This window comes from Bactrocera tryoni, unplaced genomic scaffold (assembly GCF_016617805.1).
Source record: "Bactrocera tryoni isolate S06 unplaced genomic scaffold, CSIRO_BtryS06_freeze2 scaffold_11, whole genome shotgun sequence".
In the NCBI taxonomy this organism is placed as follows: domain Eukaryota; kingdom Metazoa; phylum Arthropoda; class Insecta; order Diptera; family Tephritidae; genus Bactrocera; species Bactrocera tryoni.
Window position 1 is genome coordinate 6,080,596 of NW_024395824.1, and position 20,772 is coordinate 6,101,367.

At 34.5% G+C, this 20,772-nt stretch overlaps 1 protein-coding gene across 4 annotated transcripts in view; it reads left to right on the forward strand.

Moving 5' to 3' along the window:
* LOC120779722 (uncharacterized membrane protein DDB_G0293934) overlaps nucleotides 1-6,351 on the forward strand; it is a 188,094-nt gene extending 181,743 nt beyond the window's left edge. For all 4 annotated transcript variants that reach the window (XM_040112088.1, XM_040112089.1, XM_040112087.1 and 1 more), the window contains 2 exons: nucleotides 5,623-5,733; nucleotides 6,055-6,351. In XM_040112088.1, coding sequence (XP_039968022.1) covers nucleotides 5,623-5,733; nucleotides 6,055-6,221 — 278 coding nt within the window. In that variant the 3' untranslated portion in view covers nucleotides 6,222-6,351. The remainder of the gene's footprint in view (nucleotides 1-5,622; nucleotides 5,734-6,054) is intronic.
* Nucleotides 6,352-20,772: the final 14,421 nt, after the last annotated feature.

Here is a 20,772-nt window from a genome sequence, read left to right on the forward strand (position 1 = left end):
GTATTTGTACTCATTTTAGAAAAAATACGCAACACCTAACTTACTTGTAATAGTCACCTATATATTTCATCCACATTATATATGCATTTCTTATGATTACCTCCCATAATTACTAAGACACTCTATCATAATTAAAGTGCACAATTATGTAATAAATAACTACTTTTAAGCGAAATAATTATTTGATGTAGATCAATTTTTTTCCACCCAAATACACGAATTTATCGTAACGAAATCACTCAAATACACATACTCTTACACAAATTAAATAAAATACTAAATGAAATAAACTACCTACACTGGCCAAAGAAAGTATTAGACATCTGCATTTTTTTATATTTTTTCTCTGACATATTTATTAATATAAACAAATAAAAAACCAAACAAGAAAAAACGTTAACTTCGGCTGCCCCGAAGTTAACCGAACTGAACAATTTCCTCGGAGATTACATTGTTGTCTTGGAAAATAATCTATTCCAAATTTCATGCATATATCTTGTCAAATGCAAAAGTTTTCCATACCAGCACTAGATTCCGATCGTTCAGTTTGTATGGCAGCTATATGCTATAGTAAGCCGATCTGAACAATTTCTTCGGAGATTACATTATTATCTTAGAATATAACTTGTGCCAACTTTTGTGAAGATACATTGTCAAATGTGTTCAGTTTGTATGGCAGCTATATGTTGTAGTGGTCCGATATCGACAGTTCCGACAAATGAGCAGCTTCTTGAAGAGAAAATGACGTTTGAAAAAATTTCAAACGATATCTTAAAAACTATGGGACTAGTTCGTATATATACAGAAAGACGGACATGGCTTAATCGACTCAGCTCAACATACTAATCATGTATACATATATATATATATATATAATGGGTTGTCAAAAAAGTCTTGCGGTATTTTTATTGAATTTTGTTTTTATTATTGAAATTGAAATGAATTTTTGATGACTCATGCCCAGCTCTTGACCGATGCTACGGCTGCTACTATGCCGGTCTCTTTCGACCAATTCAGCGTTTTTATCGCAATTTTCGACGACAGGCCTTTCGGAGCGTGGCGCATATTCGACCACCTCTACACCAGAACGAAAACGTTGAAACCATCGTTGTGCGGTGGAAATGGAAACTGTATCGGGTCCATAAACTGCACAAATTTTATTGGCGGCATTTTTACCTTTATCGTAGTAGTACTGTAAAATATCCCGTATTTTCTCTTTATTTTGCTCCATGTTTGCGACGCTATAACTCACGAATGACTAAAAGAAACGACAATCAATCAAACACGTGTTAGCGCGTGCGTGAGCTTTCCAAAAAGGTATAGTATGACCCGACGAATAAAACTAGAACTACGCGCTTTCAGCGCCAACTATCGCCTATTACTTTATAGAAGCTCTGACGCTTCCTTCTGGGTGTTACAAACTTCGTGACAAACTTTTATTTAATTTGTAACTTCATGAGTTTTATTATAATAAATACAACAAAACTAACCAAAAAAGCACAAACCTGAATTACTCCAAAAATAAAAGCAAAACAATATTCGGCAATTCAGAATCCAAGTTAAAAACCAATATGTCAAAATTTTTTAATATCGCGTAGTTCTTCCTTTTTTTCGGACTTCATCTTTTAAACGTCGACGTATTGATTTGGCCAATTTTCTTGTTATAGATGTGTCTATATTGTACCACTCTTCTATTATTATCTGTTTCATTTGGGTTTTGCGTTGGGATTTAAAACTGGGCTTTGGGTAGAAGTTCTAATTACTCTAGGGCAATTGTATAAAAGCAACAGATTTGTATTTAGTGCGGAATGTTTTGGGTCGTTATCTTGGTAAAACTGGAAAAACGCTTCAATTCCGAGATTTCCTGCACTAAATAGTTCGTAAGTTTTTCTTCAAAATTTCGATATACATATTGCACACACAGTACGTAATTACTTTGCCATCACTTCCAAAAAGGTTAAATTTGCTCTCAAATGCAAAGATCACATTATTCCAAAATTCAGCGGGCTTGTTTATGTGCGCTTTTGTTAAGCTTAAACTTTTTAAAGATTTTTGACCTTTTACGCGCAACTCTCCCCATTGCCTTTCTAATAATTTGGAATGGTTTGGAGAGTCACATCTTTTTGCCTTTTGCCATTTGTTTTGGTTTCTTTTTTGACCTTGCGTACCAACCAACATTCGTTTGTTTTATAAAATGCCTAAGGGCGACCACACCATGGATGATTTTCAACCGACGTCTTATCTTTCCATTTTTTATAATATTATACGTATAATGAACAATTGCACAATGTTAAGCAAAATTTTTAAACTCCTCGTTACTTTAAGTACTGGAATTCGCTCTTTTGCGTAATTGTCGATTATTTTTTTGCTTTCATTTTCAGGGTACATTTGTTTTTGTGCATTTTTCGTTAGCTTTGTTGTTTTGATTATTACAAAACTTATGAAGTTACACGTAACTATCGGGTGATTTTTTAAGAGCTTGATAACTTTTTTTTAAAAAAAAACGCATAAAATTTGCAAAATCTCATCGGTTCTTTATTTGAAACGTTAGATTGGTTCATGACATTTACTTTTTGAAGATAATTTCATTTAAATGTTGACTCATGTGGTTTCAACAAGATGGCGCTACATGCCACACAGCTCGCGATTCTATGGCCATTTTGAGGGAAAACTTCGGAGAACAATTCATCTCAAGAAATGGACCCGTAAGTTGGCCACCAAGATCATACGATTTAACGCCTTTAGACTATTTTTTTTGTGGGGCTACGTCAAGTCTAAAGTCTACAGAAATAAGCCAGCAACTATTCCAGCTTTGGAAGACAACATTTCCGAAGAAATTCGGGCTATTCGGCCGAAATGCTCGAAAAAGTTGCCCAAAATTGACTTTCCGAATGGACCACCTAAGACGCAGCCGCGGTCAACATTTAAATGAAATTATCTTCAAAAAGTAAATGTCATGAACCAATCTAACGTTTCAAATAAAGAACCGATGAGATTTTGCAAATTTTATGCGTTTTTTTTTTTTAAAAAGTTATCAAGCTCTTAAAAAATCACCCGATATATCCGTTGGTTGTCTTTTATATTTGGTTATTTGGCGATCCTAGTGTTACAAACTGGCAATCTCAAAACTGTATCGTAAAGTTCGACAATTTTAATTTTATACATACTCAGAAAGTTTTGATATTGTGCTGTTTGAGTTGTCTAAAGAACTTAAAATATTTATCACGGCTAAAAAAATGAATTAAATCGCGAACATTTTCGCGCAATTATTTTTTACAACTTTCGACATGGATCATATCTCAGCAGCAGTGCATCGATGAACTTAACTCAACTTTTCGCTATGAAGCTCCATCAATGACTAGCGGTTATCGATGGTATGATAAATTCAATCGACGTCATAAATTATCCCAAGACGAACTTCTTGAAGCTCGTTCACATCAATTATTTTTCCGGAAACTATTGATTCTGATTCTGTGCGCAAAAAGTGATATTGCGAGATCGTCATGCGACCTATCGTGAGATTTAGGCAACTATAACCGCACTACCGAGACTAGCATACATTCAATATTGCAATCTCATACAATATGTGTATCATTCAAGAGAGGTCGAGATGAATGTCAAAAGAATGCAATAACGGTGCTTCGAAATACGTCTATGACAAGGTAACAGGTGGTGAACCGTGAATTTATGCAAACGATCCCGAAAGTTAACAGTAGTCCACTGTAGGGATATTCAAAATTGAGCGGAATTAAAAAAAGCTTTTCGCGCACTAAGCATCTCTAAGCAAATGGTTGCCTGTTTTTTTAGAAAAACTGAACATGTCGTAACCCTACCTCTAGAACAATACAGAGGAGTAAAGTCTGAGTGGTACACAACCATTTGCTTGCCATTTGTCTCTCAAAAAATCAGGAAAACCAACCAACGAAGACAGATCTTTATTCACCACGGCAACGCGAGCTCTCATACATTGCCTTACATACATTATTTCATTTTTGATCACTTAAAACATGAATTTGATGAGTAAAGCAACGTAAAGTTATGACTTGGCGTCGAAATACTTCTTTTATTTTCGTACGAATGAAATAAACTAAGCAATCTGTGTATGTATATGTTTAAGAAAATTAATTATCATTATTAATAATATTAATATATTGTTTACTATTGTGCAAGTATTTACAGTACAAATAGTATTTTATAATACAAAGTTGGAAATGCACTTTGTATTAAGGAAAGTTATTATAACTTAAAACTCCTTGGAGTACATTTTAAAACAAGGTCACAACTGGATCTTACTATTACTTTTAATAGCTAATTTATCCATTTAATTACTTTTATATTATAGACACATTGTTATGCATTGATTTCAAAAACAAAAGAATTTACCACAATCCCACCTTGCATAGTACTAATAACATAACCTTTTTTGACTGGTTGAGATTTATAAGGAAAGACTTGTACCTGTATTTCAATAATTTGCTAACCAAGGTAATGCTAACAATTAAGTAAAATCAGGAGCTTATTATTCCATTTAAATTAAGAAATTGTAAGTTAAATAAGTCGAAAAAATCCGAACATCACTTTTAATTAACAAATGTTCAGACTTGCGCAATTTATCTTCTAATCTAAATAAAAATTCCATGCCAGAAAGTAATCAAGCCTAAAAATAAAAATACTTCAGTCTTTACAAAATATTATAAAATAGTATTAAAGTAAGACTAAAGCTAGTCGAAATTGAGGCACGAGAGAACTATAATCAAAATGATTTACTTTATTCCCATTTTCAATGCGACGCAGTGCTACAAACAACCCCTGTAGGTTTTGCACTTTACGACGACATTCTTTTGTAAAGTTAAAATAAACTATTTAAGAAAACTATTTATCGTAAATTTGTGGATGCATATGTATATCTGGAATATAATTGTATGAACAACACTTCAACCTAAGTATATGTAGTCTATTTTTTTCTATAAAATCGCGTAAGCGGAAAATGTTCAACAGATCATTCTGAAGAGAGAGAATACTATATGTGTCTAAAACAGATTTGGAGCGAACGAAGAAAGAAAATAGAGGTTCTTGCATTGGTCTTTAGTTTCACTGTTCTTGTTAAGCATGTATTAGAAAACAGTTCCGCAAAAATATGTGCTATTAGGTTTTTAATTAAAAGCAGGATACCGGAAAATGTAATAACGGTTTGGCCGATTCTGACAAATGTTCAATAGAATAACAAAACGCACCTATGCATTTAATTTCATTTGGATATCTCAAAGATAACGAAGAAAATTTTATAATCCCAAAAAAAAAACACTTGACCTAAAAAATCGCTGGCTTGAAAACAGTTTTAGACGCATATTCTCTCAGGCAAAGTTAATCAGATTGATATCTTGAACATTTCGCGCATACACGATTTTTACGGTTGTTTGGCTTCCTGTCCTCTAATAGTATGTATCCCACCTTGATTTTGCACAAAACGATTTGATTATAATCGCTTAGATACTCAAATTTTCACTTAGTACTATTCATTTAATTTGTGTGCTACGGTGTAAGAGAGAAGTTGGATTTAAATATAAGAAATTGAAACGGAATTAATATTTCTCTTCATCAGTATATTCTCTTTTTTTATAGCAGCTTGCGGGTCCGTTGTGCCTACCACAGAGTACACCTATAATCCGGCATATTCTCAGTATGGATCAGCGTATGGATCTTATGGATATACAGCAGGCACTGGTCTATTAAGTAAGTTCAATAAATGTAAACTATTTAATGTTTGAAATAGTTAAGCTTTAACTAACATCAAATCTTCAGAATTATATCATTAGAATTTTCAACTACTTCATCGAACTATTGGTTCAATGAGCATTAGAAAGATTTTGCTCAAAGTGAAAAATAAATAAAAAACAATCCAAACTGATGTCAGTATCGAATTGTGTAAGAAAATTCTTAAAAATATAATAGATTTCTACGTTTGTATTCCTTCAAAAACTCGTATTGATCGCCAATAAATTTTTGGAGCATTTAAATTTTATTTGTATTCACTACTTCTCTCACTTCCAAAAGATTCTTCTTACTACTATGATGGGAGTCAAAGTCAAACATCAGGCGCATTAAATCAGGATATGCGATCACCTTTGGCAGCCACCCGCGCCAACTCTTTGGCGTCTGCTGCATCACCGACTGGAAGTGCCTGCACGAAATCGGAAACATCAGACATATTTTTGGTATAGTAGTTTAAAAATACAAGCAAAATACCACACATATAATCGAAACTAAGAGTTGTTGCAATAATACCAATATTTAACTTATATTTAAGATTATAGCAAGCACTTTCGAAATACAACCAAAAATTTAACTTTATCCTGTTGTATTTTTGAATCCTCGCAAATATATTAAGAAGACTTAAAATCGAATATTAACTTCGACAATGTCAAATCAAGATAGTATCTTGAAATAAAATCAAAGTAAAGCATAGAAGTTCCTCCAAATAAACTAGAAGCCCTCTTACTAATATTAAAGCTAGCTGCTAACTTTACTGCGTCAAATTTTACTCAAATGCTTGTTAAGAAAGGAGGTAATTTCATATACTTAAACTTTATCATGAGCAAATGTATTCAATGCTAAAGGCTAACATCAGTACAGATTGTCCTTGAAGTAGTGTTACTGAATTCCACAAAAATTATTTCTACCGAGCTGTTTATTACGTAAGTTATCATTACCGAGTTTGCTTAAACGGTCAATTGTAAACTTTCGTACAAATACCAAACATCTTTTTAATATAAATTAGTATAAGAATGAGCTCAACATTTTATACATATCAAAATTGTGCCTAGCACACTTCGCATTAGTCTCTATACCGTCATTATTAACACAGCACGAAACAACACTACACAAAACTGTGATGTTGGGCAAATATACCTTACACGAAAAAATATGGGAAGATGGGTCAAGCCACGTCAAGTGGTCCATGAGAGTGGTGGTTTAAGAGCGGTAGGAGAACAAAAAATTCATTATCTTTGGAATGGTATGAATGAACAAAAATTTTTTTTGCAGATTATTAAAAGTGAATATTTTCCGCGCTGCGTCACATACTTCTCAGTTTTTTTTAGCGTGAAGAACACATAAAAAATTCAATTGTTTAACTAAAACTTATGTAAAATATTATTATTTAAACAAATGGGTCGTAAAAAAATATCTGTAATGCAGCACGGATAGTTTTCTTTGACTTCACAAAATTTCATCGATTAATGGAGATAGTTTATGACAAAATAATTTTACAATTTTATAGTACTCTAAATTTCAACCTTCAATAACTACGAAATATTTATATCACGGAGTATGCGTCTAGTCCCCTTCCTAATGAACTGCTAATTTTCAAAATCGGTAATTTTTCGAAATTTTCATGGACCACTTTACGCGGTTTGACCCAGATAAATGCTCTTGTTTAGATAATTTAAACATAATAAAAAAAAGAGTTCTCTAGAGGTGGCTTAACTTTCGTTCTCACATTTGTATATTATCTCGGCTTCTTTTAGCCGACCACTGACTTAAAATAAGAAGAATACGCTCGAGTATTCAGTAATATAAATATTACAGGGTTTGTCCGGAAAGTAATAGGACTGAGTCGATTTTAAAAAATTTATTGCACCAATCATTGCAATTCTTTAAAAACTTTTAAAATAGGCTCCTTCTGCGTCAATGCGGCGCTGACAGCGCGATTTCCAAGCATTGAAGGCGTTACGGAAAGTATTCTCCGGAATAGCCGTGAGAGCCGAGGTGCATGCTGCTTAGATCTCCTTTCATCGGCGTTTTCAGGCAAGGAAACAAAAAAAGTAAAAGGGGCCACATCTGGGCTGAAGGGCGGCTGCGGAATCGTTAGGATGCCGGCCTTGGTTAGGTAACTTGTCACAAGAAAGGCGGTGTGAGCCGGGGCGTTGTCGTGGTGTAACTTCCAATCGTCTGCCTTATCTTGTCGGACCCGATTTACCCTTCGTTTGAGTCTCTTGAGGACTTCCACGTAAAACTTGGCGTTGACGGATTGTCCAGGAGGAACAAATTCATGGTGGACGAGGCCTCTGATTTCAAAAAAGACAATCAGCATCGTTTTCACTTTGGATTTGCTATTCTTCCGGTCTTCATCAGCGACCTCTTCCCGGCCCTCCAAAAAGACCTGGTGCCACCGAAACACACCACTTGCTAAAGCAATATCTGAGTAAGCCTGTTTGATCATATCAAACGTCTTTGTTGCAGATTTACCGAGTTTCACACAGAATTTAATCGCGTACCTCTGCTCTAACGAACACTGCATTTTGCTTGCATCAGTCACAGAAACATGTTTGTCCTGACTCTCCAGGAGCTCGGAAACATACACTCGTTCGTAAGCTAGGAACGCCCTCTACCGAATCCAGTCTGTGCCCGCACGCCCCGAAGTACAGTCGCGGCGGAAGAAAATCAGTCATATTTCTGTACGGACAAACCCTGGAGGTAGCTACAAAGTGTGATAATGGATGGTTGGCGAAGTCATTGGTTTACTTCTTTTGTTTTTGATACCAAAAGTCATTTGAATAAGTATAGTCTCATAATGCAGTCTTAAGTATTTTCTAAAATTTTTATGGTAAAAGTAAATGGATGGTCCCAAATGATTTTGGGGCCCCAGAGCAGATATGTGTTTAGTAGCGGACAGATAAATGGTGAGTTTTAAGTTTCATTCAAATGCCTATTTTACAGGGATTTTAATATAACAATAAAATATAAAAACTGATTTTACCTATACATTCGACTTACTTTTGGGAAATTAATATAACAAATTTGTATTTTTGTCATTTTAAAAAAGTAATTGCTTGAGTTCAATAGTGATATTCGAACAAAATCTAATTATCCTCCTAAATATATCCTCCTTCTCTAATTAATTTTACATATGTATATTATAACAGTTTACTCATGTGGTGCCCTTTAACTTTTTCGTGAATCACTTTTTATTTCAAATATCTCTAACATAACACGAGGTCACACGTGGAAATCTTTCAGCGCATTACACTAATCTACAGTAATTTTCCGACTGTGATCATAGAGGTTATTTCTTGCTAATTTTGGGGCACATCAGCCGTAATTTTTTTTTTTGATTTTGCATGGTCAGTTCACGTGGGCATTTCGGGACGGGCAACTTTCTGCCATTCCCCATCGTATCTTTTTCTCCAAATCTTGTAGGTAGGTAGGTTTTTTGGTATGCACATTTGTAAACGTGTTTGTATATTCCATACAAAAACAAGTAAGTAAGGGCTAAGTTCGGGTGTCACCGAACATTTTATACTTTCGCATGGTAAAGTGATAATCGAGATTTCATAATACGTCATTTACATATTTTTCAAATACCGTATTTTTGTAAAGTTTTATTCCGCTATCATCATTGGTTCCTAATGTTTATACTCGTATTATACAGAGAAGGCATCAGATGGAATTCAAAATAGCTTTATATTGGAAGAAGGCGTGGTTGTGAACCGATTTCACCCATATTTCGTACATGTCATCAGGGTGTTAAGAAAATATTATATACCGAATTTCATTGAAATCGGTCTAGTAGCTCCTGAGATATGGTTCTTGGTCCATAAGTGGGCGGCGCCACGCCCATTTTCAATTTTAAGAAAAAGGCTGGGTGCAGCTTCCTTCTGCCACTTCTTCCGTAAAATTTAGTGTTTCTGACGTTTTTGTTAGTCGGTTAACGCACTTTTAGTGATTTTGAACATAACCTTTGTATGGGAGGTGGGCGTGGTTATTATCCGATTTCTTCCATTTTTGAACTGTATATGGAAATACCTGAAGAAAACGACTTTGTAGACTTTGGTTGACATAGCTATAGTAGTTTCCGAGATATGTATAAAAAACTTAGTAGGGGGCGGGGCCACGCCCACTTTTCCAAAAAAATTGCGTCCAAATATGCCCCTCCCTAATGCGATCCTTTGTGCTTAATTTCACTTTAATGTCTTTATTTATGGCTTATTTATGACACTTTATAGGTTTTCGGTTTTCGCCATTTTGTGGGCGTGGCAGTGGGCCGATTTTGCCCATCTTCGAACTTAACCTTCTTATGGAGCCAAGAAATACGTGTATTGTGTACGTTTCATCATGATATCTCAATTTTTACTCAAGTAACAGCTTGCACGGACGGACAGACAGACATCCGGATTTCAACTCTACTCGTCACCCTGATCACTTTGGTATATATAACCCTATATCTGACTCTTTTAGTTTTAGAACTTACAAACAACCGTTATGTGAACAAAACTATAATACTCTCGTTAGCAACATTGTTGCGAGAGTATAAATATACGACAAAATTTATAGTTCTAAAAAGTATATTGTAAACCTTTTTCAGGAATTAGGTGCAATTGCAACCAATCAAAGAATTTACAATGAACAAGTAAAGAAGGGATCCCCTGTACCAAATTACAGCTTTATATCTTAACTTAGTGCTTAGTTATGGCGCTTTATATGTTGGTTAATGGCGGTTTGTGGGCATAGCAGTGGTCCGATTACGACTATCTTCGAACTCGTAATTTTTTTTGTACTAAGAAACCCTATACCAAGATTCATCGAAATATCTAAATTTTACCTCAAGTTACAGCTTACACGGACGCACGGACGGACGGACGGACGGACAGATAGACAGTCAACCGAATTTCAACTTTTCTCGTAATCCTGATCGTTTATATATACATAACCCTATATCTATCTCCCTTAGTTTTAGATGATACAGTGGAATACTCTGTACCAACTGGTTGCAAGAGTATAAAATGAATGGCGTTGTTGTTGTTGTTGTTGTTGTTCTAACGATTATCCGTCCCCGTTGGGATAATAAGGGCTATCTAGGTTATCGTCGATGTCATCTAGCGGTAGGCCCAGGAAACGTGCTGTTTCGACGGGTTCGGATCAAAGGGAAAAGGGTGTTAGATGTGTGGGGTTGGTGGGGAATGCAAAGAGGTGACCAGTGTCATGCGGAGACTCATTGCACGCAGGTTGTTGGATATGTCAGGGTCTATTCTGGACAAGCAGGAGCTTAACCTCAGAATCCTGACGCCATCGACTGCAATATTAAGCTCAAGTCTATCCTCCTTCGTCCAGTTCGTAAATGTAGTCGCTGTGGATTTGGTGGGGGAAAGTGTTGGGTTCCGTGAAGAGAAAAAACGAGAAAGGTCGGAGAGATAGTTGTTTGCTTTTGAACACATGCCACCGACGTCAATTGCTTAGCATCACATGCTTTAGCACAAGCATGTTGATTCCATCAGGTCCAATGTATTTGGATGATTTCGCTTTGTTGATGACATTCTAAATCTGCTCATTGGTGATAGTAAGTGGCGCGCATTCTTTGGCTCTTTGCGCACCCTTCGGTTAACACATTGCTTGGTTTTGTCTACCGAAGGGTGCAGTGTGAATTGTCGGCTGAAATAGCACACTTCTTCGGGTCCGATTAGGCAACACCATTGATTTCAACATCAATTCGGTCATCACGTCATCATGTCCACTTAGACTAAGCGTTGACAGCAGCCCAAAGCTTACTCACACCGGTGGAAAGGTTGCAGGACTTCAGGTGGTCTATCCATTGCGCCCGCTTATGCTGGTTTACCAATCGCCGAATCTCCAAATTGAGATCCCATATTCGGGGATCCCCGGGATCGGCATGGCGTAAGGTGTCGCGCTCATTAGACAAAACGGCTGCTTCGGCAGGGAGTAAATTCTGTAAAGCCAATCCAGTTAGCGTTGTTAAAGTTAACGAAGGTGCGGTTGTCCACAGAAACAAAATCGGGAGGTTTCTCGATCGAGATAATTACGGGCAGATGGTCTGATGTTAAAGTTAGCATAGGTCCCCAGGTGCCCATAACTCTGGGAGGAGCTTCGACATTCATTGTGCAGAATGTCGAGTCGTCAATTTGTTCCGCCAGCTCCATCCCCCTACGATCGTTAGACTGGCAGGAATGCCAAATGCGCGCTAAAGTCGCCTAGTACCAGACGGTTTTCACCACGAAGTAGCGCTCCTATATTCGGGTGATATATATAGGTCAACATGTAACTGGGGGGATGTATATATTAAATATTTCGAGCTCTACCTCGGCTGACCGGATGGACAAGGCAGAGTGGGAGCTATGTTGCCTGTTTGAGCTCCTGGGGAGCGTGGAGGTCCTCTGTTGGCCACTTGGGGTGAGTGGCGGCGTAGCGCGAGAACAGTATGCAGTTTGCACCGCCGTAGAGGCTAGTGTCGCGTTGGCAACATGGGGCCTCGTAACTCGTGGTTCACTCCCTATGTGTCTTAAGGCCTGAGCAGGTCTTAAGATGGCTCCATTTATTGCAGGTATTACACCTGACCGAGGTGGAGTTTGGATGGAGAATTTAGCGCAAACGCAGCAGAAAAATTCCTCCGGGTCCGGGTTGGACTCAATGCAAGCACGAGTCAGGAGGATACTGAGCAACCCTGCTGCAAGGCTTTGCTCTAATGACGACAAACTTAGATTAACACTTACCGATCCAAACAGAGTTAGATTACCGAAAAAACAGCTCTTGGCCGGATTAAATTCGGGGTCAATTCCGGTGCGTAGAACCGGCTGTCGTGGAAAAAAAATAGCGTATTAGGTAGCAGTGAACGCCCAACTTACAGTTTTTCCTCATCGCTCCCTCGCGTGCAAGCATGCCTCAAATGAACAAGCACGAACGAAACTGTTTTTTTATACCCCTAACGTTTTGAGAACATTTTATGCCACAACAACACTAAATTATATTTCAGAGGAATTTTCTTTATATTTTTTAAGTTAAGCATGTAATGGAATTACTCGAATGTGTTTCCGAGTAACCTAAACGTAACTAATAATGGACAATGATTTTATTATTTTCAAAGATATTATCGATTTGACAAAACCGAAGTTAATAACTTATATATGATATGTAATAATTTGATGAAACTCTAAAAAGTATTAAGTAAAATGTAAGAAAGGTCTAAGTTCGGGTGTAACCGAACATTTTATACTCTCGTTATATGCAAGCATCAAAGCCGATTAAGTATTATAAGGTATTGGCAAAACTTTAACTTAAAAAGTGCTGCGAAGACATTGCAATTTAATTATTCGACGAAAACCTGAAAGTATTGTAACCATACTTGGTGTCTTATTAAATTTTATTATAAGCATTAGACTCACTTATCTTCATTGCTATACCTGTTTCATGTCCGAGGTATTTATATTAAAATCAATCTAATCAACTCAAATGTTACTTGTATGTATTTGATATACTTGTACATATATGTATACAACCAAAGTAGCTAAATTGGTTGAGGAAAATGTCGACAAGAGAAACGGTCTAGACCAATTTTATTCATATTCAGCGCTAAACCTCATAATAGTTAGGAAAACATATCCATTTCATATCATTGAATTAACTCATTTATTATTGACCAATTTTAAACGGTTTAAAGTTAGCTGAAAAGTGAGAAATCATTATATCGGATGTAGATATTTGAGTCTGGACTGATTGCCTTAACTTCTGAAATTTCTCAAGTATACTGGGATACTCCCCATGCAATTTTATGAAGATAACTACCACGGAAGCTAAGGAAATTTGTTGAAGGATTTCACACATTTTCGAAACTCTGTTAATAACTCGTTGTTGACGAGCATATCATGCACTCATCTGAAATTATGGTTGAACTTTTTTCAGCACTGTAGCTTTTCCGCTATTTTTTGTTATGTAACATGTTTTGTTTGGTTTGTTATGAATGTCTGTGCGTCCATCATCTAACAAAGTAGCCGCAATATCTGACGATGCATCTGCTAAGACGATTTTCTGTATTGATATTATTAATGCCATGCTTCCAAATGATGTGTCCAAGAAAAAAACGTCTTCTTCATTAACAACAATTAGTATAATCTATGTATAAACATACTATTTATGTATGTATATATGTTAACCAAAATTACTGAACATATCTGAAGTAAAGAAATATTCCAATGTTTCTTACATGAAAACAGAACACATGCTTTTAATTTGAAATATATTTTTTTATGTATGAACATAAAAATATAAAATGTAACCCATGTCCGTCCTCAAATAATACCTGAGCAAATTTTCAAGTCTTTACGCGCTGCGGTTCGGACGTTATTCGGGCACATAACGACATAGTGTTTTATTTTTATACATAAGATATGAAAGCTAATTTAGCCATTAGTCCATATTTAACATCACGACATACTATTACTTTGTGACTTTCAATGGGATACGTCAAATATTGACCAATATATAAAGTGTTAGTTTAAATTGGTCTATTAGTTAGATATTGGATTTCACCTAAAGATGAGTGGAGCCACGCCCAAATTCCAATTTTGAGACCGGTTCTTCTTTGTACCATCTCGGGTGTACGGACAGACAAACATTCACCCGTATTTTGACTAAAACTTTTATACTTTCTAGAAACATGTTACGAGAGTATAAAAATATTTTTTGGGTTAATGTCATAAAAGTAAGAAATACTATTTTTCATTTCTGTCACTTATGTATAATAAGTATATAAATCGAAAAGATCAACGTTCGTAGGTTTAAGCTAAACAATTGAAAATTGTTATAATTTTGACTGGATATACAAGCTAGTCATAGTTTTTCTCATGGTAATGATTAGTGTGAGAAGTATTGATAACGGGTATTTTCTCAAGTATAAAAATAACACCAAAAATCCGAATATGTTATTTACGAAGAATGTTGTAGCATTATGTACTACGATCCATTTGAGCAAGTTATTTTAAGAAAATATAATTCATTTGAAGTAATGAGCACTGCTCAATTTTTAGTATCCGTAAACATCACTCTCAATAGAGAGTTCTGAGCTCCATTATAATAGCCAAGACATAAAATAATAACTGTACTTAACATTTGTCAGCTTAATAAGAGAATATATGCAATATACATTTTTTTTCGGGCTTTACCAAGCATTACACTATACAAAGATTTTTTAATAAAATATAAGCAGTAAAAAGATATTATATCGTAAGTAGTTTCCTATAGATGTAAATTTGGATAAATTAGGAGTATATGATTGGATACATTTATATGAGATAAACAATGAATTAGAATAATAAATACAAGACAAGTCACAGAAATATATTTATTTATTATATGTAGTATATAAATAGTAAAGAAATACATATGCAGGAAGTGCATAACAAATCACAAATTTAGTTAGCTTTGAGTGACCTGTTTAACACATAAGGGCAATTCACAATCTGGTGCAAATGGTCTTGCATATTTGCAATTCACCATTTGCACCAGATTGTGAATCTTGCATATTTGCAATTCACCATTTGCCCCAGATTTTGAATTGCCCTATAGTCAATAGCTATTATTTTAATGATTATGTGAACATATGTATGTATAACACTCATTCGAATACATTTATATACATGTGTATATTAAATACCGCTAGCTTAATAAAAAAGGCAGTATTATTAAATATGTTGATTAACAGTAATTTTGAAGACAAAGATGCTTTTGAAACCAAAAAAATATTTACGTAAAAAATCCAGTTTTATGAAAACCAATATCTTTTAGTAGAAGTGGGACTTGCATTTTATGTGATTTGTGGACGTATATTTTTTTTAATAATGAAATAAATATTGCAAAGATGTGTGAAACTTTTATGTGTCGAGGATGTAAATTAGTGATCACACGCATCAGTACTTATATCATAAATCTATAAGTAATTTTAATATCTGAGATTATATATTGTAAACACTTTTAAAATAGTTTAATCTAATGACCAGCAGTAAAAAATTAAATTATAATTAGTTTATGAATAGCCGAATATTATCCATATAATATGGAAAATTATACTATATATTTATGTACAACTATATTTTTATTTGAATAATCTGCAGCCCGATTTGTATAAAACCTGGAAAGCGAAAGACAAAAAGAAACAATAAATAATATCTCAATGAAAAGTATCCACTTTAAGATATTGTTTAAATCTTATTTCGGATTTAACTTTGATATAATAAAATATAAGAAAATCAAGTAAAAAAGTATATCTCGGTATATCTCGCATTTTGCAACGATCAAAGCCGGAGAAATATTTTCAGGGGTTATTGTATTAAACAAGTAAGGATTAACTAAGTTCAGTGAAATCTAAATATTATATTCTTCCAATGAAAACTATATATGATATAAATATAACAACAGGGTATAAATTAAAATAAAAAAATTTTGGTACACTAGGAAAAAGTCAGTCAGGGGTGTCATTCATATTCAAAGATAACTGACCTACATACATACGCGGCCTAAGTCCTGCTCGAACCTTGAAAATCATTACTTCATCAACTAAAATGCAAAATTTCATTTTTTTCAGTTTCAAGGAAAGAAAAAAAGCATTTAATATCTTATTTTATGGAAACCATTTTTTTTTTAATTTTGGTTGTGTCTGATAGCAGTGAAGCCAAGGAGGCCAAAATTATTGTTCGAAAAGTGACTAATGATTTCTGGATTTTAGTAAGTATAATATATCAACTCAAAAATTTACAAACTCAATTTTTTTAATATATCAATTCGTAATCTACCTATCTAAGAAATTCCATTAAATTCAGATAGATCAGAGATACCCAACACTCTTGTCACTAGAAATAACTGGATCGGATAGATTTTGACGTGTTACAATTGGAAGTTTAAATCAATTTATTGAGAAGTTTATAAAGTTAGTGGTATTAATACTATATACCACTAAATCATAAAAAATGTATTAGATGACCAACCTATATTAACTTTTAATCGTAATAAATGTTGGGTGTTTTAATTTAAATACCTAAAAACTAGTACAATGCAAAGTGTTTTAAAAAAAGATAATTATAATGGTCTCTTACATTGGAATAAGTAGGTTCTCCCTTTATCCCTATAAAGAATACTGTTTGCAGTTGTTACTAATGTACCAACAACTGAGGTATTCTTCTAGAGTCCATTGTTTCAAGTAACCCAGGGATGGGCAAATTTTTAGCCCACAAAGTTAGCTAAGTGCGAACGAGGGCTAGATTAGAGGAATATCAGTTTACGGAAGGAAGGGCACAAAAAGTTGCGAAAAAATCAATGAAATTACTCCAAAACTTGATGTTCATCACAGAATGCAGGGATAAAGGGAAGCCTAACTTATTCCAGAGTGAGAGCGCATCCAAATAAGCGTTTTTTATTTCATTTTTCCATTGCAGCCAGAACAAAATAATGATTTTTGGGCATTTAAATTAAAACACCCAACATTCATTACGATTGCAAATTATTACATTTTGGACTTTAACCATATGGCGAAACTGCTTAAATCCTTTTTTATGATTTTATGTTATATTAAGACAACTGACTTTTGATCTTTCAATACTTAATAAGGGTAATTAAGTCTGTTAGTTCTCAATTAATAAATGTTTTTAATCACTGGTATTTGAAAGTTTATTCTCCATTGCAAAACGTTTCATGAAATGTATTTAAATTTCGAATTTTCTTTGATTTTCATTGTTTTACATTTTTATTAGGGATCTTGAACGGCGGCAACAAATCCTCCGATCATATTTATTTTTGGTATAATTTCAATCTGACCGTTTCAGTCATTCCAATTGTAAAACGTCAAAACCTACCAGATCCGGTCAACTGTCAAAGTTTGGTAGGTGAGCGGTTCTCACATTTTCAGTAACAGGAGAGTTGACCATCTCTTTATCTCTGGCAGAATTTTTGCGGCAATACTGACATTGTACACAAATTAAAGAGTGAAAATTTACTTCATATCGGAATTGTACAGTTGTATGAACAAAAAGAGGTAAAAATTTGTTTTTATTTACCTTTGTATGGTGAGAAATTCTAATCACTGTTAGGAAAGATTTTATAAATTATACTTGTATCTAAAAAAAAAATGTAATTTAATAAGAAATTAGTACATTTTAAAACTTCACAATACCACATTGTTGTTCCTGTTTTGTTCACACCAATGTATATGTGATAAAACTGTTAATGATGATGATGTCAGTTGTAAAAATTCATTTTAGTTACAATTTGGAAATTTTTTCTCAAGTTGTGGGCTTTTATACGTACATATGCAAGGCAGTTGTATCTACATATGTATATAAAAAATAAAAAATATTTTCTTTAAATATATTGCAGCTCCATTTAATGAAAATGCTTATACAAATATATGATTTGTGATATTTTTCAGTTTGCTCCCTACGTTTTAAGAGCGGTAGGAGGACAAAAAATTCAATATCTTTGGTGAATATTTTCCGCGTTATGTTACATACTTTTCAATTTTTTTTTAGCGTGAAGAACACTTAAAAAATTTCAATAGTTTAACAAAAAATTATGTAAAATATTATTATTTAAACAAATGGATCATGAAAAAATATTTATAATATAGCACGAACATTTTTCTTTGACTTCACAAAATTTCATCGATTTATCTCATGTATGTAGTTTATGAGAAAATAATTTTACAATTTTATCGTCCCCTAAATTTCAACCTTCAATAACTTTTACAAAAGAAAATAATTTCAACGAAATATTTATATCACGGTGTATGCGTCTGAGAGATGTGAACATCAATGCAAAATATTGACATAATAGCTGACCCGGCAGATTTCGTACTGCCTCAATCAATAGTTAAAAGACCTAACCTGTTCTATAAACTAATTTCAAAATAATAATAAAACTTCATGCTTCATTAGAAAATATTTTTTATTGAGTACGAATTCGTTTTGTTTATTCGTGAAGTTTTACTCGTATTATTATTTTCGATACATAATGTTTCTTACTTACTACTGATCCTACTTTTAACTACAAATTGTTAGGTGGTAATCCACGCAATTCCAGTGAATTTAAAAACTCTGTGGGATAATTGACTACGTAATTCTGGCTCATAACGGTGCCGACTCATTTCAAGGAAACCAACTGTTCTGGAAGAAAATTCTGAATGGCCGCATTGAAATCCTCAACACTTTTACTTTTCGCCGCCAATATTGGTCGTCTACCCAGCCAAATATGGTTATTGAACTGCTGTGCTATATCTGGGAAACACTCTGAGAAAGCTACTCTTTTGGTTCTGTGATGTGACATATGTAAATCTATGGGAAATGTGATGAGTCCGGTCGAGGTGTCCACTGCGACTTTATTATTTCCAATGTCTAACAACTGCTTCGCAAATACATTTGCGGTTTCATCTTGTTGCAAAAATACTCTCTTATTATATTTTAATTAGAGTGTGTTAACGTATTGCCAAAAATTTAGACCATCAGCAACAGTTGATCGGTGTATAACTGGAAGAAAATCACCTGACAACAGAATCATGGCCCCACCAAAAATATTTTGGTTGTCAAAAGGATCTTTCAACTTTCTGTACAGTGCCCCCAAGGGTCTCTTACGGGCCATTGTGCATTCATCCCAAACAGTCAATTCGCATACCTGTAGTATCTTTGCCATTGCGCTATTTTTGGCGATGTTGCAAATTGGTGTTTCGGTGATTTGCATTTTTTATGGTAATTTTAAAGCAAAATGTGCAGTTCCTCTGCCTTCTAACAGCATCGCAGCTATTCCAGATGAAGTCAACGCTAGAGCAACATCATTTCGTGATCTGATTCTAGCCAAAAGCAACGATATTCAGAACGTTTTTCCGGTTCCTCCGGCAGCATGAAAGAAATAAATTCCACCAGATCCACTCTTCACAGCTTCTATCGAAGTGTCGTATGAAATCTTTTTTGTTTAATTGTGGAACATTTCTACGAACTGTTTTTGCCAATGTTTACTGTTGTTCTCTTTACAACTCGTGGTTTAATACATCGTACACATGACGATTGGGTGCTGTCATTCCCAAACATGACAATACTTTATTTGACATCAATAAACACATATCTTCTATCGTGATCAATGTCTCATTGTAATTTTCTGCAGTCATTTGGAGTGTAGGTTTCAAAGTTTGACATCACACAAGCAGCAAAACATCATCAGATATATCATCTCTGTACTTAACCCACAAATCTTTTGGATTCGAGAGGAATCATGTCGATATGATAATCGCAAACAACGTACGAATTGAATCTTTTTTTTTTATTGAAATTGAAATGAATTTTTGATGACTCATGCCCAGCTCTTGACCGATGTTACGGCTGCTACTATGCCGGTCTCTTTCGACCAATTCAGTGATTTTATCTCAATTTTCGACGACAGGCCTTCCGAAGCGTGGCGCATCTTCGACCACCTTTACACCAGAAAAAAAATGTTGAAACCATCGTCCATAAACTGCACAAATTTTATTGGCGGCTTGAGTTACATTTTTGCCTTTATCGTAGTAGTACTGTAAAATATGCCGTATTTTCTCTTTATTTTGCTCCATGTTTGGGACGCTATAACTCACGAACGACTTAAAAGAAACGACAATCAATCAAACAAGTGTTAGCGCGTGAAATGAGCTTGACCCGACGAATAAAACTAGAACTACGCGCTTTCAGCGCCAACTAGCGAAAATACCGCAAGACTTTTTTCACAACCTATTATACATATAATACAATTTGTTCTCTTCTGCGAGGCTGCGTTACAGGAATACACCATTTTAAATTATCTTGTTTATTTCAACAAAATTCTAAACTTTGAAAATATATATATTTTCAGGCTATTCTTTCTCTGTGGTGCTCATAAATTTTCTGCTTTCCGCTAAGCATTATTCTTGTGCGTGTAATTTCAAAGTTGAAACAACACACGTGTTAACTTCACCACAAGTGTCTGTGCTTTAATTATCTC